Source organism: Brachyistius frenatus, unplaced genomic scaffold, assembly GCF_029030835.1.
Source record: "Brachyistius frenatus isolate BFR_SWC_R1_liver_20210118 unplaced genomic scaffold, ASM2903083v1 Contig_10, whole genome shotgun sequence".
NCBI lineage: Eukaryota > Metazoa > Chordata > Actinopteri > Embiotocidae > Brachyistius > Brachyistius frenatus.
In genome coordinates this window covers 2,117,391-2,132,466 of record NW_027210609.1, presented here as the reverse complement: position 1 = coordinate 2,132,466, position 15,076 = coordinate 2,117,391, and the positions used below count along the sequence as shown (strand labels likewise).

General features: G+C 38.3%; 1 protein-coding gene across 2 annotated transcripts; it reads left to right on the top strand.

Moving 5' to 3' along the window:
- Window positions 1-7,769: 7,769 nt before the first annotated feature.
- miip (migration and invasion inhibitory protein) lies at window positions 7,770-13,637 on the top strand. Of its 2 annotated transcripts, XM_069690583.1 has the most exons (9): window positions 7,770-8,040; window positions 8,588-8,790; window positions 9,285-9,390; window positions 9,469-9,580; window positions 9,664-9,743; window positions 9,839-9,965; window positions 10,714-10,810; window positions 11,184-11,297; window positions 12,295-13,637. In XM_069690583.1, the coding sequence occupies exons 1-9, from the start codon at window positions 7,860-7,862 to the stop codon at window positions 12,421-12,423; spliced, it is 1,149 nt and encodes a 382-aa protein (XP_069546684.1). In that variant the 5' UTR covers window positions 7,770-7,859; the 3' UTR covers window positions 12,424-13,637. The 2 variants fall into 2 exon arrangements, with proteins under 2 accessions (XP_069546684.1, XP_069546685.1); XM_069690584.1 differs by lacking the exons at window positions 9,469-9,580; window positions 9,664-9,743.
- Window positions 13,638-15,076: the final 1,439 nt, after the last annotated feature.

The following is a 15,076-nucleotide window of genomic DNA, read 5'->3' as shown; positions in this document are numbered from 1 at the left end:
ACTGTTACTTCAAATGTACAATTAATTTACTTCAATGTTGATCTTGAATTTGATAATTAGGGTCACTGATATTCAGAGATTGATTTATGAAGTATAATAATTTAAGGATACTTGTAAATGCTTTAATGTATAATCCATGTGTTTTGGAGGTATTACCACTGATGTCTTGTATACTTAAGCTAAAATAATTTGTTGAACCCTGTTTTCAATTAAAGGTTAAGTACTAATATAATAATCCTACAGAGAACCTACTCCACCAAAGGTCCAGAAGTATGCATTTTAGATATATTTTCCAAACCCATCATGATTTTAATCTATTCACTTTCCGTAGTACATGTGTATTGACTGCCTGGGTAAAATCTACACGTTATTCCTGCAGGAGAGCACTGAGATGCATTTCTTACTCACAGAAAAGGCCATGAGAGAACATGTAATCAGGCATAAAAGTGTTGGGTCATCTTTCCTCTGAACTATGAAGTCATCCCACAAGCACGGAGGTGGGTACTCTGAAAACAGAGGTCTCATACATCTGTCCATTTGAGTGTTACAAAGAGCGAAAAAGTGTGAAAAATTGACATTTATGCTTCTGAATATCCTAAATGAAATCTGTTTTGTCTTAGTCCCTGTTTACAGAAATAAATCTTTATGACTAATGTCTTTCTCTTCATTTGAGCTTCGATTGAGAGTAGACAAACATAATTGGTCGGCTACTTTGGTTGACCATGCTTTTTCTTTTCATCCCCACTTTCTACTCTGAATAATGCTGTGCTGGTAAGATTTCCAGGAGTCACAACCCCTTGCTTTTTTCTAGTTGTGTTTTTGCTCTCTGCTCTGTCAGCTTGTGTTGCATGTTCCATTTTGTAATAATACCCACAAACTGTTTTTCTCTCATCAAATCTTTTATTCTGCTGCAGTTTCCAGTCTGGGTATTGCATGTTATATACTTGGGTGCAGACATATCCTCGGTTTTCAGTCTAATTACATTTAAGTAAGGAACCTCAAATTCGATTATTGGAGATTTATGTGCTGTAAGCCCGCTTGTTCTCACGGAGGCCGTAAACAAATACTGGTCTGTCTCAGTGATTAGTGGATCTGAAAAACAAACTTGAAAGCTTTTTAATTAGGCTATTGTTGATGAATGCTACTGTACGTATTTGATAGAGAAGGCTGCTCAACTTTGCTAAAAGCTTGTGGCAGAAAATATGATGTGTGCTTGGAAACTCTCAGACTAAAAAGAGGGAAGGAGAATGTTGTTGTTGTTGTAGAATGACAGTTTTAATTTTTTGGCAAAAAATAAATAAATCCTCTAATACCTATAAATTATATATATATAAAAAAAAAAATGTGTTGCATAATTTGGATCAAATGGTAATGTTATTCTCTTTCAGACAACCTAGACAAGAAACAGCTTGTAATTATTGAAGATGGATTAATTAATAAGCGTTCAACATGCAGTTTTTCATTTCTACTGCTTCTGTTTTTGTCTAAAATGACACATTTTAGAGCTTGCTATGTGACAATAGAAGCAATCAAGGCTTTACGTTCCCCTCTCCCTGTATACGTCCCGTGTTAAATGTTGTTGGATTAGGCATCAGTCAGCATGAGTTTAATCGGCTCAGAAAATTTTAGTTTTTAACACCTACAACCAAGCCATCATGAGGAGAAAAAAAAGTGGTTATATGAGGATGGTTTGCTGAGAGAGGCAGAGATTGGATGAGATAGTGGCATTGATTCTTGCTACACAGGTGGCTGCTGAGGCAGTCCGTCTGTCTGACATGACAGTTTTAGTTGTCCTCATACAATGTTCGTCAGCTCAGTGTCATTCAGTTAGATTCATTGTGTTCTCTCAGCCTGAAACAAAGGCTGTGATTAACTGGCATGTTCCTCCACTGTTGATTTACCACATGTCTTTAATAGGCCTCAGAGATGGCACACAGGCCATTAAGCACAGCGCTGACATAAAAGCCCCAAAATGAGGTCCTGCTGCTGACTAACTCTGAGGAACCGAACATGAAGCAAACCTCATTGTCTCTGTCCTCCTCCCACAAATCAGTGTCCTCTAGATGGTCGTGTCTGTAACATGGTAAAATACGAATGGCTGGAACAAGACTTTTCACTGGTACCTTCACTCCTCAGACAAAACACAAGCATGACCGGGCATAATTGCTTTTCTTTGGGAGAAAAAAAAAATATTAACAGGCCATTTAAAATTAGAGAGTAATCTACTTTTGCAGACCCTGCAATACGAAAAAATGTTTAAGTGTGTATTCGTGTTGTTCTCTCTTTCTGTACATGTTTGTTATCTGCATATGTATTGTGCTTACGGCCTTCCATTAACTTGCAGCAATATAAAGTATATTATATATGGCACATGCGCTGATTTCTGCTCTTTAAAAAGCCTTTTCGTTGTCTGGTCTCTGTTTGTGAATATTATCTGCAGCGTCCCAGAGACAGTGGCAAGAACAAATAATTTTTTCCTTAAATGATTTTGTAAAACAGATGAAATGCCCTGAAATAATCTGAAAAAAATAACAGTGAGAGTAACATTAAGTCTGTCTAATTTGAAATAGACAGCACTACTATATTCAGACAAACAGTCTTAAACTTAATGTAACTTAAATAGTTTTTTATGCCTCTTTTACGCCAGCAACATCCATCTCGGTGCACTATGTTTTTGGTTAACTGATACAATTTTTATGGACAAAGGTCAAAGGTCAATGCCACTGGGGCTTCACATCTATTACAATATTGCAAATGCGATAGTTCCACTTCGAGGGAATTTCTTCAAATGTGGCACAAATGTTCACTTGGACTCGGAGGACACTGCAACCGCCCACCTATACAGGAAGCCTGACCACACCCCAGGCATGTCAATCAAATGAGACACCCCCCCCCCTCCCCAAACATACCTCTGTTTGAGCCCTAACATCTAATTAGTTATCATTTTCAGATATACCAGGATGATCAGAAAAAGTGAATGACACCTTAATCACTTGAGGAAAACCTTTATTGACTTTGTATTTCATGAGAAAAGTTAAATGGGAGTGTATGGAGCCAGTCTTTTTGGATACAGGCCCTAAAGCCATCAGTGGTATTGGAATTCACCCTATTCTTGTAAATGTGATGTCTGCAACTTGATTGTTGGCAGAGGCATGCAAAAATGAGGCTGTAATTTTAGTTGCACAATGTTGTACTTTCTACTTTGTCACATTTGTAGCTCTAGTTTTAGTTGCTTTCCAAACTTTTATATTAAAAACACTCAGCTCTGTACCATTCTTTCTTTACCAAGCTTATAATTTCCAGTGTTTGTATGAGAGGTGTTAATTCTCCTAATTTATTTCTGAGCTAGTAGTTAGTGGTGTTATTGTTCTGCACAGCATGAAACTAAAATGTGTTTCTATAATTCTTCCGTCCTCATATACTGATTGAAATTGTGGAGGAAAAAAATAAGAAATAATTCTCTATATAATGTAGTCCAACTCAACACCACTGCAAAGTACAATCTCAATAATAAACATATAATTAAATTAATATCCATCCATCCATCTTCTTCCGCTTATCCAGGATCGGGTCGCGGTGGCAGCAGGCCAAGCAAGTTGGCCCAGACTTCCCTCTCCCCCGCAAATTAATATCTCATTGACAAAATCAATCAAAACTGAACATTTATATCTTCATAAGGGTGAATCAATGGCTGAACTGTTGTGATATGGCGCATTGTTTTAGACTCCACTACGACAATGATTCAATTTCCCTGGTCACTGAAAAGGTGAAGTTACTCTCCACCTGTCTCTAAGGTTGTAGCAGCTACAGGACAACATTGTGGCAGGTCTAATCTTCCTTATCTTAATGGCATCTAGCGCTATCACTAGAGCAGCAGGGACAATCGACCCTCTCTTATTCTTCATCAGCAAAAAACACTTCCCCTCACCAACCCTGTTGGTCACCCCTTCAGTCAGACTCTTTGAACTCTCTCCATCAGCTGGTTTTCCACTCTTTGAAATTACCATTATATTCTTGCGCTTTGTCACAATCGCAGCCTTATTTATGTGGAGATGCCTCTTTCCAGGGAAATATGAAAGGCTTGTTGGGAGATGGTGTTGCTTTTGAAAAGGACAAATGGCCCATGTGTTTATAAGAACAAAACACATGCACACAGAACACACAGGCTAGATGTTTACCTTGGCTCTGGGTTGTTTTCCTTTGTCTTCTCATATGCCACTCTGCAACAGGGGAGTCAAGAGAGACTTTTCAAATCAGATTAAAAAAAAAAGAGCAGAAATAGCTGCAAGCAGCGGATCATGTGGCAATACCATATTTTCTTTTCAAAACCCTCACACAGTGTGGTTTGTGTAACCACAAACTCTTATTTCCCTGGATAATTGCTCAACTGAAGATAAGGGTAGAATTATGTTTTAACAGGCATACTTTGTAAAGTCATGTCAAACTTTTATACCGCATGGACAATGAAACTCTGAGCACTTCATTTTAAAACAATATTTACTCAGCGGGATCTTGATTTGAGCTGAGTATAACCAACAGCTCAACCTAAATCAGATTTCACTGCTTTGTCTTAGTGTGTCCATCTCTTTGTCCTCGACTCAAAGCTGGTGAGCTAAATGTCAATCATTTTCATTGTCTAATGACAACAGACTCATTGCACCAGGGATTATAATCTGCTCTGGAAAATAGTTACTGATGATTTAGGTTTGATTTGATCGTTTAGAAACATCTGTGACTGCCATGAATACTGAGCTCTAATTGCACAATTGGCCATGCTGGAGAACTGGATGAGGATCTTATCCAGTGGATTCACATCATGTTGCTTAGCAACTAGTTAGCTTAGCTTAGCATAAAGTCAGGAAACAGAGGGGAGCAGATAGCATATGGCTCTGTCCAAAGGTAACAAAATTCTACCATCACCTCTTAAATTTATTAATCAGTTGAGTTATATTCTGTCTGTTCAATCCATTTATCAAGTGTGAAAACAATAATTCACCTTTTATGAGGGTTACTTAATGGACATTGTATATGTTATTATGTCACTTTTTTTTACATCACACCATTATTATTGCAACTTCTTCTATCCTTATTATTGTATACATATTGCATTATAACATATTACATATAGTGGAATTGCTCTATGTTGGGAGTCAGCCTTGCACATACCTCATTATTGCACATTAATGACACAACACAATCCCTCTACAGCGTTTTATGTCAACTTGTGATACAGTTTATTTATGACAAGTTTTCCATGTTATTTTATTTTATCTTATTTTCCTTGAAATATGGCATATAAGTTGGCTGCCTTGTTGTCCAGGTCACCATTGTAAAATAGATTTGATCTCAAAAATGTTTTTACCTGGCTAAAATAAATAAAAAAATATTTTTTTAAAAGTCAAAATAGTGTTAATCACTACCTTTCACTCTTGTATGCAGATGACTATTGTTCAAATAAAAACGTTTTCAATTATTTGAAATGGCTGACGTTAAAATGATTACTGATTCTCTTTAATTATAAAAGTATATAGTATTATACCATTGTTGTGTCAGCATACAGTTTCAAAAAGTCAGCTGTAGAACTATTTAGACTACAGATACTTTCTTTATTTACAAAGTGATAGTTTTTTTTTTCCAAGTGAGGTCTATAAGCCACATAAATATACATTATAAGACCATCATTACAGATACCTAAACAGAGCACAGGACACCAACATGATCCCCATGAAGACGTAAAGACAAATATACAGGTGTCTTTGGGATATGGGACACATTTTCTTATAATTGCACCACCTTTCTGCTCAACACATTGTTGGTTTCCTTAAAATAATGACATCAGAATTATTTTCCTTCGGTGATCTTCTTGTTTTTCCACGTTTTCTTTTGTTTTTGTTATTGATGTGTCTGTTATCTGTGTCTAATGAACAATGAAGCGTTCTGGCGGCAGGCAGTAATTGCTTGGAGCCCAACAGTGGGGGTGCGATTAGAGAGACAGGGAGGAGTATATGACTTCATGACCGGCAACGTTTAATGATAATGAGGTGCAATACCACACCACTGTGGTCAGCTAATCATACTGGACTGGCCTGGACAGCTCTCAGTGCAAACGAGCCGTGACAAGAATACTGAACAGCAGCTTACCCACGCAGTTCCACACCATTTGCTCCACAGGGGATCAGGCACATGATTATGGCTGTGACCCTGCAACCCCTGAAACACTGTCATTACTGCCACCACAGATGGACAGGTTTAATGTAAATAAAGTAATGTCAAAAAGCCAACCAGCAGAGAATGCATGAATACCACTGTCGACACTTTTACAAGGACAGGTTGTCCTTTCAAAGTGAAAATTTACATGTTGATCTATTAACATATTGTTTTTTTCTTTTCTTTTTACTGCAATAAAAACTGCAGTTTAAAAAGCAAACAAATTTCCAGGTGCATGTTCATTTGTTGTGGCATGTTGCATTACAACAGGGGGCCAAAACCATCAGTTAACCTGGGTTTACATACATTTGGGACCAAAAAATGCCAAACCGCTTGTGTGTTGATGAAAATATTTGATATTACACATAAATATACATGTGCTTGCTACTTTATTAGGTACACCTGTAAACTGGAATGCAATACAGTTGTGCAACCACTTATTGTACGTTTATGAAGCAACTAAGCACCAGTTATTGTTAAGACTTACAGAGGAGTGTTAATTCAAATTTACGTTTATTAATGAGGCTGCATTATATTGAAATGTGTTTCTAACATTCTTCCCCATTCAGTTTTGTAAATATGGCGTGCAAAACATATTAAAGACATCCCAATATAACACAGCAGCACCACTGCAAACGAAGACCAAAATAATAAGGCTCAACTAGGCTACCAAGGCTTGTTACGTCCTCAACAGTCTATTTTCTTTTGTTACCCTGAGCTTTAGTTTGAATTCAACTCTTTTGCATCACTTATTTGTTGGGCTCAGTTTTTGTTCTGTTCTCTAAAACATGCATTCTGAAGGGCTTTCTGAATTAATTTGACCTGACATGACATATTTTGTATGTAGAGACATATTTTATATTTTACATTAATCAAGGTGCTTCTTAATAATAACAATGGAAATTAGGCTACATTTATTAAAATACTAAACATAAGAGCAATTTTGAGATTCTACAAAAAAAACATTTGTATGGTAAAGGGGAACGACACAAGAAACAAATGAATACAATTTACTCCACTCTGACCAGCTGCAGCATTCAAATGCTGCTCACATTTATCAACACATCAGTAGCAATAACATATTACTATAACAGTATAACATGGGCCAGACAATTGCATTATTTTTTTTGATACATCTTTTTTGATACAAGCTGAAATTTTACAAAAATCAAATACATAGACATTTTGGTAGGTTTTACAATGTATGGCTGATTATTTTTGAATAAGGAGGGAAACAAATAGGAACACCAGACTTATCCTTCAATGTAGTATGATTTATAATCTCGTAACTATGCAATTACTTAAGGATCTCAGCACTTCTTCCACCATTGTGTTCTCTGTACTGGGACCATAAACTGTCAGCAGTGTCTCATGGTCTCTGATCATAACATATAGCGCCCCCTGTTGTTCAACACGCCGCCCTGAAAGCTTTATTCAAACTCGCGTCTGTCACTTTAAGAAAAACCTCGGACGGTTGCTATGAATCATGGGTAGAATGTCCACAGCCAATCAAATCTCCGTTGTCAACGCGTTGTTATGGTTGTTAGGTGGATTCTGGTTTAAAACATAAAGGAGCACACTTCCGTGTTTGTTTACATCGAGATAAAAGTGATTTTTTTTTTTTTTTAACACACTCACTGTTTGTGTTAAAGATGTCCACAGATCGACTGGACGTTTTGCGAGAACGTAACAAACATCTGTTGAGCCAGCTGAGGCAGCAGAGAGAGATGAGCCGCAAGAGGGAGAGAGAGGATGAAGAAATGGTGACTCTGACCGACGGAGACCGCGGTCCTGCCCGGGCAGCCCTCTCCAAGCCCTCCGTGAGATTTGCCGGTAATTAAATTAAAAATGTTTAAACTTTTAAATGCACTAAAAACTCACAGAGTAAGAAATAGTTATTGCTGTGAAGTTGACCACATCAAATTGAACTCAAAGCTGGGAAATACGATGTTAAACATGTGTTGCAGCTGCAAACCCAGGTTCAATTGCCTCAAGCACACATGTAAAAACTCTCGTCGTTATAAAGCAGTTGCATTGCCAATTGCTACATAACATTTGAAGGTACTTTGTCAGTAAATAACTTTCACAGCAAATCGGGGTTTTTTTTGGCCAGTTGTTAAAGGAGATAAAGACCATTTGGCCACATGATAATTTCACCTTTAAATAATTACTGCTATGTGATCAAAAATGAAATAAAGGAAAATTAAATACTTAAATTTTCTTGTAATTTGAATAGATATATACACATTATGTTGTTGTTGTATGTTGCGCAGCCTTGTCACATCGCTGTCACTTTACATTTCACTGCCATCCGGTGACGAGCATGTGATAAATAAAATACTGATTGAATGACTGATGTGTTCGTCTCTGTCCTCATCAGATACTCGCGAGCAACCAACAGCCATCCAGCAGATTATTTCCATACCATCTGTCACTTTCAAACACAGTGAAGGAACTGCAGAACATAAAACAGCACCAGACCTCTTGAAAGGCAGCCACGGACATCCTCGAGCAGACAGCAGACTACGAGACGCGGGGCTACTCGACACCAGGTCCTGTCTGGTAAATCACAGCAAAGAACAGGTAACTTATTCCCTAAAACTCATCGCAATGTTACTGAAAACCCCCAGGACCTCATTTGAAGGTGTTCTTTTTACACCAAAAAAAAAAAAAAAAAAATGTTCTTCAGCTGTCTCAAAATGCATTCAACATAATCAAATTTCAGTGAAGCAGAAAATGGCAGCATGTGTCCAAATGTACAATATCTATGTTATTGCCAATCTTTTTCTTGCTCAAAGTCCTTTCAACCTGTAAGAAAGTGTAGGAAATGATTCAGGAAATATCAAACTTTGCACCTTCAAGTGCCAAATCTATACAGCTCTTAAAGATTAAATTGATTTTTGAAGCAGTTTTGGGAGGTTAAACTATATAACTATATAGTTATTCCTGAGTAAACTATATATCTCCCAAATTAACAACATGATGTGTGCTCACTTACCAGTGACAGTGGACAGTGGACAGTATCTAAAATTAGGAACATGCTTATTACTAATAGCACTATTTGTTTGCTTTTGTAGAGAGAGGTGCTGAGTCAAGTGACATTTCAGACTGATGAAAGTGAAGACATCGCTGCCTCTGACAGGCATCATCTGCAGCCCTTACTCGGATATGACTGGATAGCAGGTACACCTTATTGTTCTGCCTGTCACACATAATCATCACATGGACTGCTGAAAGTGGATGTTTGTTTCACGCTGCCAGGAGTCCTGGATGCTGAGGACTCCCTGATCGAGCGCTCTGACGAGTTCTTCAATGAACTGCGCGTGTTTCGATCGCTCAATAAAGACGAGTGTGTCCACAGCGCACAAGCCCAGTGAGTGCTTCTCACTGTGTTGCAAGTTAACCCGTGATTGAAGATGGCTTCATTAAATGACAATTACCTGACTCTGCTCATAGATTTGTTGAGGAAAACCATCCAATCCCACCACCGCTAACACACAAGAAAGACCCAGAAGCCAACATGGACACTCATCAGTGTAAGAGGGGTCATTTGTTTGAATGAGCCACTCTCCCTTTCCTTTCACTATAGACTCAACTAACAGTTGTCTCTGCTTGTTCACCTTTTGTCCAGGTACCTTCTCTTACAGGATTAACAGCAGACTGTTCCCCGTCCCACTCCACTCACACGAGAGCTGTCCTGTGTGCAAACAGCAGAAATCCTCCAACCCTCACACTATGTCTGAACCAGCTCTGATCAGGTACTGATGCCGTGCACTTTAACTGTGTTTTAAAACCACTTATGAACAACGAAGCACTTAATCGGCACCGGCAGAATGACATTCACACTCGTTTTTTTTTTAATTTGACACACTCTGTTGCTCCCGTGTGAATACAGGAGGCAACAAGTCACCTCGGTGCAGCGGAGACCGAGACCCTGTGTTATTTCTCTTCAGTCTATTAATGTTTTACACCTTTAAAACCTGTACTGTTTCTAGCTTTACTTGTATTTCATCAAGGAATGCTGTCAAAAAAATGCCTGTACTAAGTTAACGTGTGGTAAGAGGCATCCTCTAGGGTTTCCAATAAAATAGGTTAAAGTTTCTAATAGCAATAGGAATAGTCGAGTTCAATTGATTCACATTTATTTTCCAGCAATTTTCCCTATTTGATAGCAACTAATATGTGATCAGTTCTAGTGACACTTTGCATTACTCAACAAAATTGGGTTCCTTGGTCTAAAACTTGGTTGAAGTAAATTGATGTTGTGATATCAACCTATGCGACTTGCAGTTCTCTGGGAATTCAACCGAGAAAGTGTTTTTTGCGTCACATCATTGCACAGGTTAATGTGTAACAGTGTTGGCCTCCTTTGATACAACCACAGATATAAAAGTCATGTTTTTATATCAACAGTGCAGCAAAATATATGTCACTAACAAACTTTTTTCACCTCACAATAGAATTTTTCAAGTTTCTCACTTATCTTCGTACTCTTTTAATTCTAAGGGTCAGCATCCCTCGCACCACCCTCCTTCCACCTCACAAGTACAAAGCTCACCGGCGATGCAGCTTTGACCCCTCTGACAGTTTGGGGTTACCATCAGTGAGTAACACATGAATTCAAGTGACCAAAATCCCTGCATGATTTGACTGATTAGACATTGTCTCACAACGATAAGATTGTTGTTTTGAATCGACCATCTGTTGCCTCTCTGTGTGGAGTTTGCATGTTCTCCCCACTTTCCTCTCGCAGTCGGAACACATGCAGGAAAGCTTAATTGGCGATTCTGAATTCACCATAGGAGTCAATGATAGCATGAATGGTTGTCTGTCTATGTAACTGACTTGCAAACTGCCCAGAGTGAACCTCGCCTCTGTCCCAGGGGCAGCTGGGATCAACTCTACCCCCTGTAACCGTCTAACAGGATAAGATCTGGATTTTCTTCATCTTCATGGATCTATTTGTATCTTTCCAGCACTGTCTGTCAGGCTGGTCAAACACGGGTCAGAGCACCCTGCCACCACCCGGCAGCCTCGACTTGCGCAGCAGTCTGAATACAAAGAATTCATCACTGAACAAAGAACTGGAGGTGAGACGCTGCAGAGTTACTACTGTATATATATGTGGTGTGTATATTCTGTACATACAATATATATTAAGCATGCCTACCAGGCAGTTTGTTAGGAGCACCAGTGAATACGATGGAAGTACATAGAAATATTTGTCATGTTCATTAAACCGTTTTGAGACGACTGTTGCTTTGTGACATTGCGGGTTGTCGTGCTGGAAGTAGATATTAGATGATGATCGGTTGTGCACATCAAATGACGCATGTGGTCCGCCACAAACCTAAGACATGCTGTGGTATTCAAATGATGACTGATTGCCACTTCATCTGTCAAGTTTTGGTGAGCCGGTGCCCACTCAGAGGACATGGTCCCCTGTTTTTGTAGCCCACCTGCCCTCAGAGTTGATATCATGTGCATTCGGTGATGCTTTTGTGGCCACAACGAGTGGTTATCTGAGTTTCAGCAGCCTCTCTGTCAGCGCCAACATGTCTGGCCAGTCTTCTCTGAATTCAAGAGGGCTTTTCTGTCCGCAGAACTACTGCTCACTGACTGTTTTCTGTTTTTATTACATTCTGTGCAAATTCCAGAGACGTCCATGAAAATCTCACGAGGTCAGCAGTTTTTGAAATACTCAAACCAATCTGTCTGTCACAAACCATCACGTGACAGTGAAACTATTTATAATCACATTTTTATTTATTTATTTTGAAGTTTGATATGAACATTAACTGACGCTCCTAACCTTTAAACTCATGGTTTTCTGAATTTCACAGCTGCCACATGATGCCTAATTGCATAATTGCACAAATACGCGGGTGCACAGGTGTTTCTCATAAAGTAGTCAGTGAGTGTGAGAGATATTTGTGTACAATGACATTTAGTGTGTAGTGACTTTTTGCCATGTTTTAAAATGTGTAGTGTGTAAAATGTGTAACACCAATTTCACTCTACCATTAACATACTTTTGGAGACCAATATGCAGGATACACATTAACTGGTGGTTCTATTATTTTTCAGGCTCTGTCTGCACCCAAAGTGTCCAGCAGCCACGACCAAAACTTGGATGTGTCTCGACTGGCTCGTCACTCCTTTCAACACTTCTCCCCAAAGAGAAAACTGGGGAGCACATATCACCCTGTGTGCTGACAAGCCATCTAAATCTATTTTGTGATCATTGTAGATCCATTTGTCACCACTCACAATGATTTAAAAAAAATTATTATGAATATTTGCATTAATTTATTTTGATGTTTTTATAGAAAACAAACGTACATTGGTCTTAAGTGCCTGATTTTAACTAGATTATTTGGAAAATTAAATAATACATTTTCAAGAATATAGTGAAAATCTAAATTTTATGCCATATATTTGTCTGTGTGAATAAAAACATTCTGGCTTGATACAGTTTAAATAGTTTAATCTACGTTATTGAACATTTTAGTTCTTTTTTTTTTCATTTGAGTCAAACCTGAACAGATTTATACTCCATGTGACTGTCTGAAGCCTCAAGGATGTGAAGCAAGAGTTTAGTGTTACGCCACAGCGAAAAGGGAACACATTAACTGTTTTAGGATTACATAGCGAAGGTTAAATCTGCACTTGGTTTGTTAGTTACTTTAGTTACAACTTTAGGGAAGTCACGAAATGATTTTTGTCTGTCAGGCATGAGTTTGTGTTTCCCTTTTCAGCTGTTTATTTTGGCCACCAGATTCTTGCTTACTTCTGTTTTTAAACTACCTTTAAGACTTTCTTTACTGTGGGACCGAGAGCACTGTAGAACCAGAGGCAGCGGCTGATGTACTGTACAGGAGCTGTAGCTCACAGGAAACCACAACCACCTATGTTTAACGTCACACGCTGTTGCAATCCCACCAATGACAGTTTTGTTTTTCCAGTTTGTTTCTTGCAGGCCAATGTCTTTTTAGAACTTAGATTGTAAAATGTATTGGGGCGTGTTCGATGAAATGATCAAAAATAAGCAGCAGCTGTTATCTGGCAGGCAGACTGATAATTGTGATCTTAGAGCTGGGATGCCGGGCCAACAGGGAAGCTTTGTGTGAGATGTGACTTTGTAATATGATTTTGGTAAAAAGAGTTGTCAAGAAAAGTAATGCAACTGAAGCCCATGTCATGTCCTCACGGTTTACCTCAAATTACAACATCTTTATGACGTATAGTTTGTAATCCAACACTGAAGATTTGTGGTCGGAGGCTGAACTTCACAGAAAATGTATGGTATTTAGTTCATGATTACTATCAACCATTTCTTTACCACTTAGAATAAAAATGTGACATAGGCTGTTTTTCTTCCTTCAGGCAGCCATTAGTTGCCATGGAAATAAATAGGATTTGACGCTGAATAATAGACACAGTTTTTGATCTGAAATGTCAGCACGGTTGACACTACAGTGAGAGTAACAACATGAAAAAATAAGTGCAGACGGCACGTTCATTCCTAACTCGAAGTTTCAAGTCTGTTATTTAAAAACTACAGAAATTACTCATCAGTTCAGTATCAAAAATCGATGCTCATAAAGTGAGCCAAAACATTAAGCCATTTTAAACAGGCTTCACTTCTACTGCTCACGTCTTATACAGTGGTATCATACTCTGGTAAAAACTGAAGGTGTCATATTTAAAATATACTCAGATTAACATGACAAAAGTAATTTAATATAGATAAACTATAACAAGACTGCAATGGACAACAGGGCTGCTACTGCTGTATTGAGCACCAGAGAAACGCTGAGAATGTGGGAGGGGAAACTTTCTTGTGAAATGTCAATTTTCACACAGGAACAAACAGTGAAGCACAGGGGCATTAAACTGGGCACAGAATGAGCGGATGCAGTCATGCAGCTAAAGATAAGTTTTGACTACAATGAAGCAGTCATTAGGGAGGAGATTATGATAAAGGGAGACAACCTCACCTCCATCTGAAAATGGAGGTGAAATTGGCAGGCTTCAGAGTCTTGAGCAAAGCCAACTACGAGCAGTCACCGAGAGCTAAACCTGTGTTTCTGGTGAAAAAGTGGATTCTTGATCACTAATACAGAACAAAAAGACCTCTGTTATGTGACTCTACGCTACAATAGCCTGCAACAGCATAGAAACCCAGCCGCATGTGTCAGTTCTTTAGTAAATTAGGTCGATACCCTGATTATTGAAATTTTGTAATAACTAAAACAAACCTATTATAGTTACCACTGCACACCAAGCTGGTCTCACAGCTGCAGAGCATCTGGACAAATAAACAACAAGAAGAGAAAATAATGTGAATCCACTTCATTTTTTTTGGCCAAAAAGTCAGCACTGCCCATTTACCATCAACCCACCCACATGAAATGAGACACAGAGCAGCACTAATCTTTGCACAGTTGAATTTTTTTTTACAGCCTCCATATGACTCGAGTTCATTTACACTGAATGATATGATGAGATAATTTGATCCAGAAAGATTTTGTTACTGGTTTAGGATTAAAATGATGTCTCCACACAGAGGTGATCTCCATTTAACATATCGATCAATGGATTAGGTGTGCTCTGTTAAAGTGGGTAAATACTTATGTTTTTTGTATTTTATATTTGTGGAGGTCTGTTTTTACTTTAACATTAGTGTTTTTCTGTCTATCAGTATCAAACTAAGGAACATGAATTACATTATTGTTAATCAGGTAAATGTGATAACTTACAAGAGGGAATTTCTTTTTACAGACCAGATACAGGTAAAGAAAAGACAACTTCAAAGTATGTTTATGCTGTACGTAAATAATATATATATATCAATGTGTGGTTGTAC

Coding starts and splice junctions, on each gene's coding strand:
- miip (XM_069690583.1), top strand. CDS start 7,860: ATGTCCACAGATCGACTGGACGTTTTGCGAGAACGTAACAAACATCTG. Junction 8,041..8,587: donor GCCCTCCGTGAGATTTGCCG/GTAATTAAATTA, acceptor TGTCCTCATCAG/ATACTCGCGAGCAACCAACA. Junction 9,581..9,663: donor GTCCACAGCGCACAAGCCCA/GTGAGTGCTTCT, acceptor CTCTGCTCATAG/ATTTGTTGAGGAAAACCATC.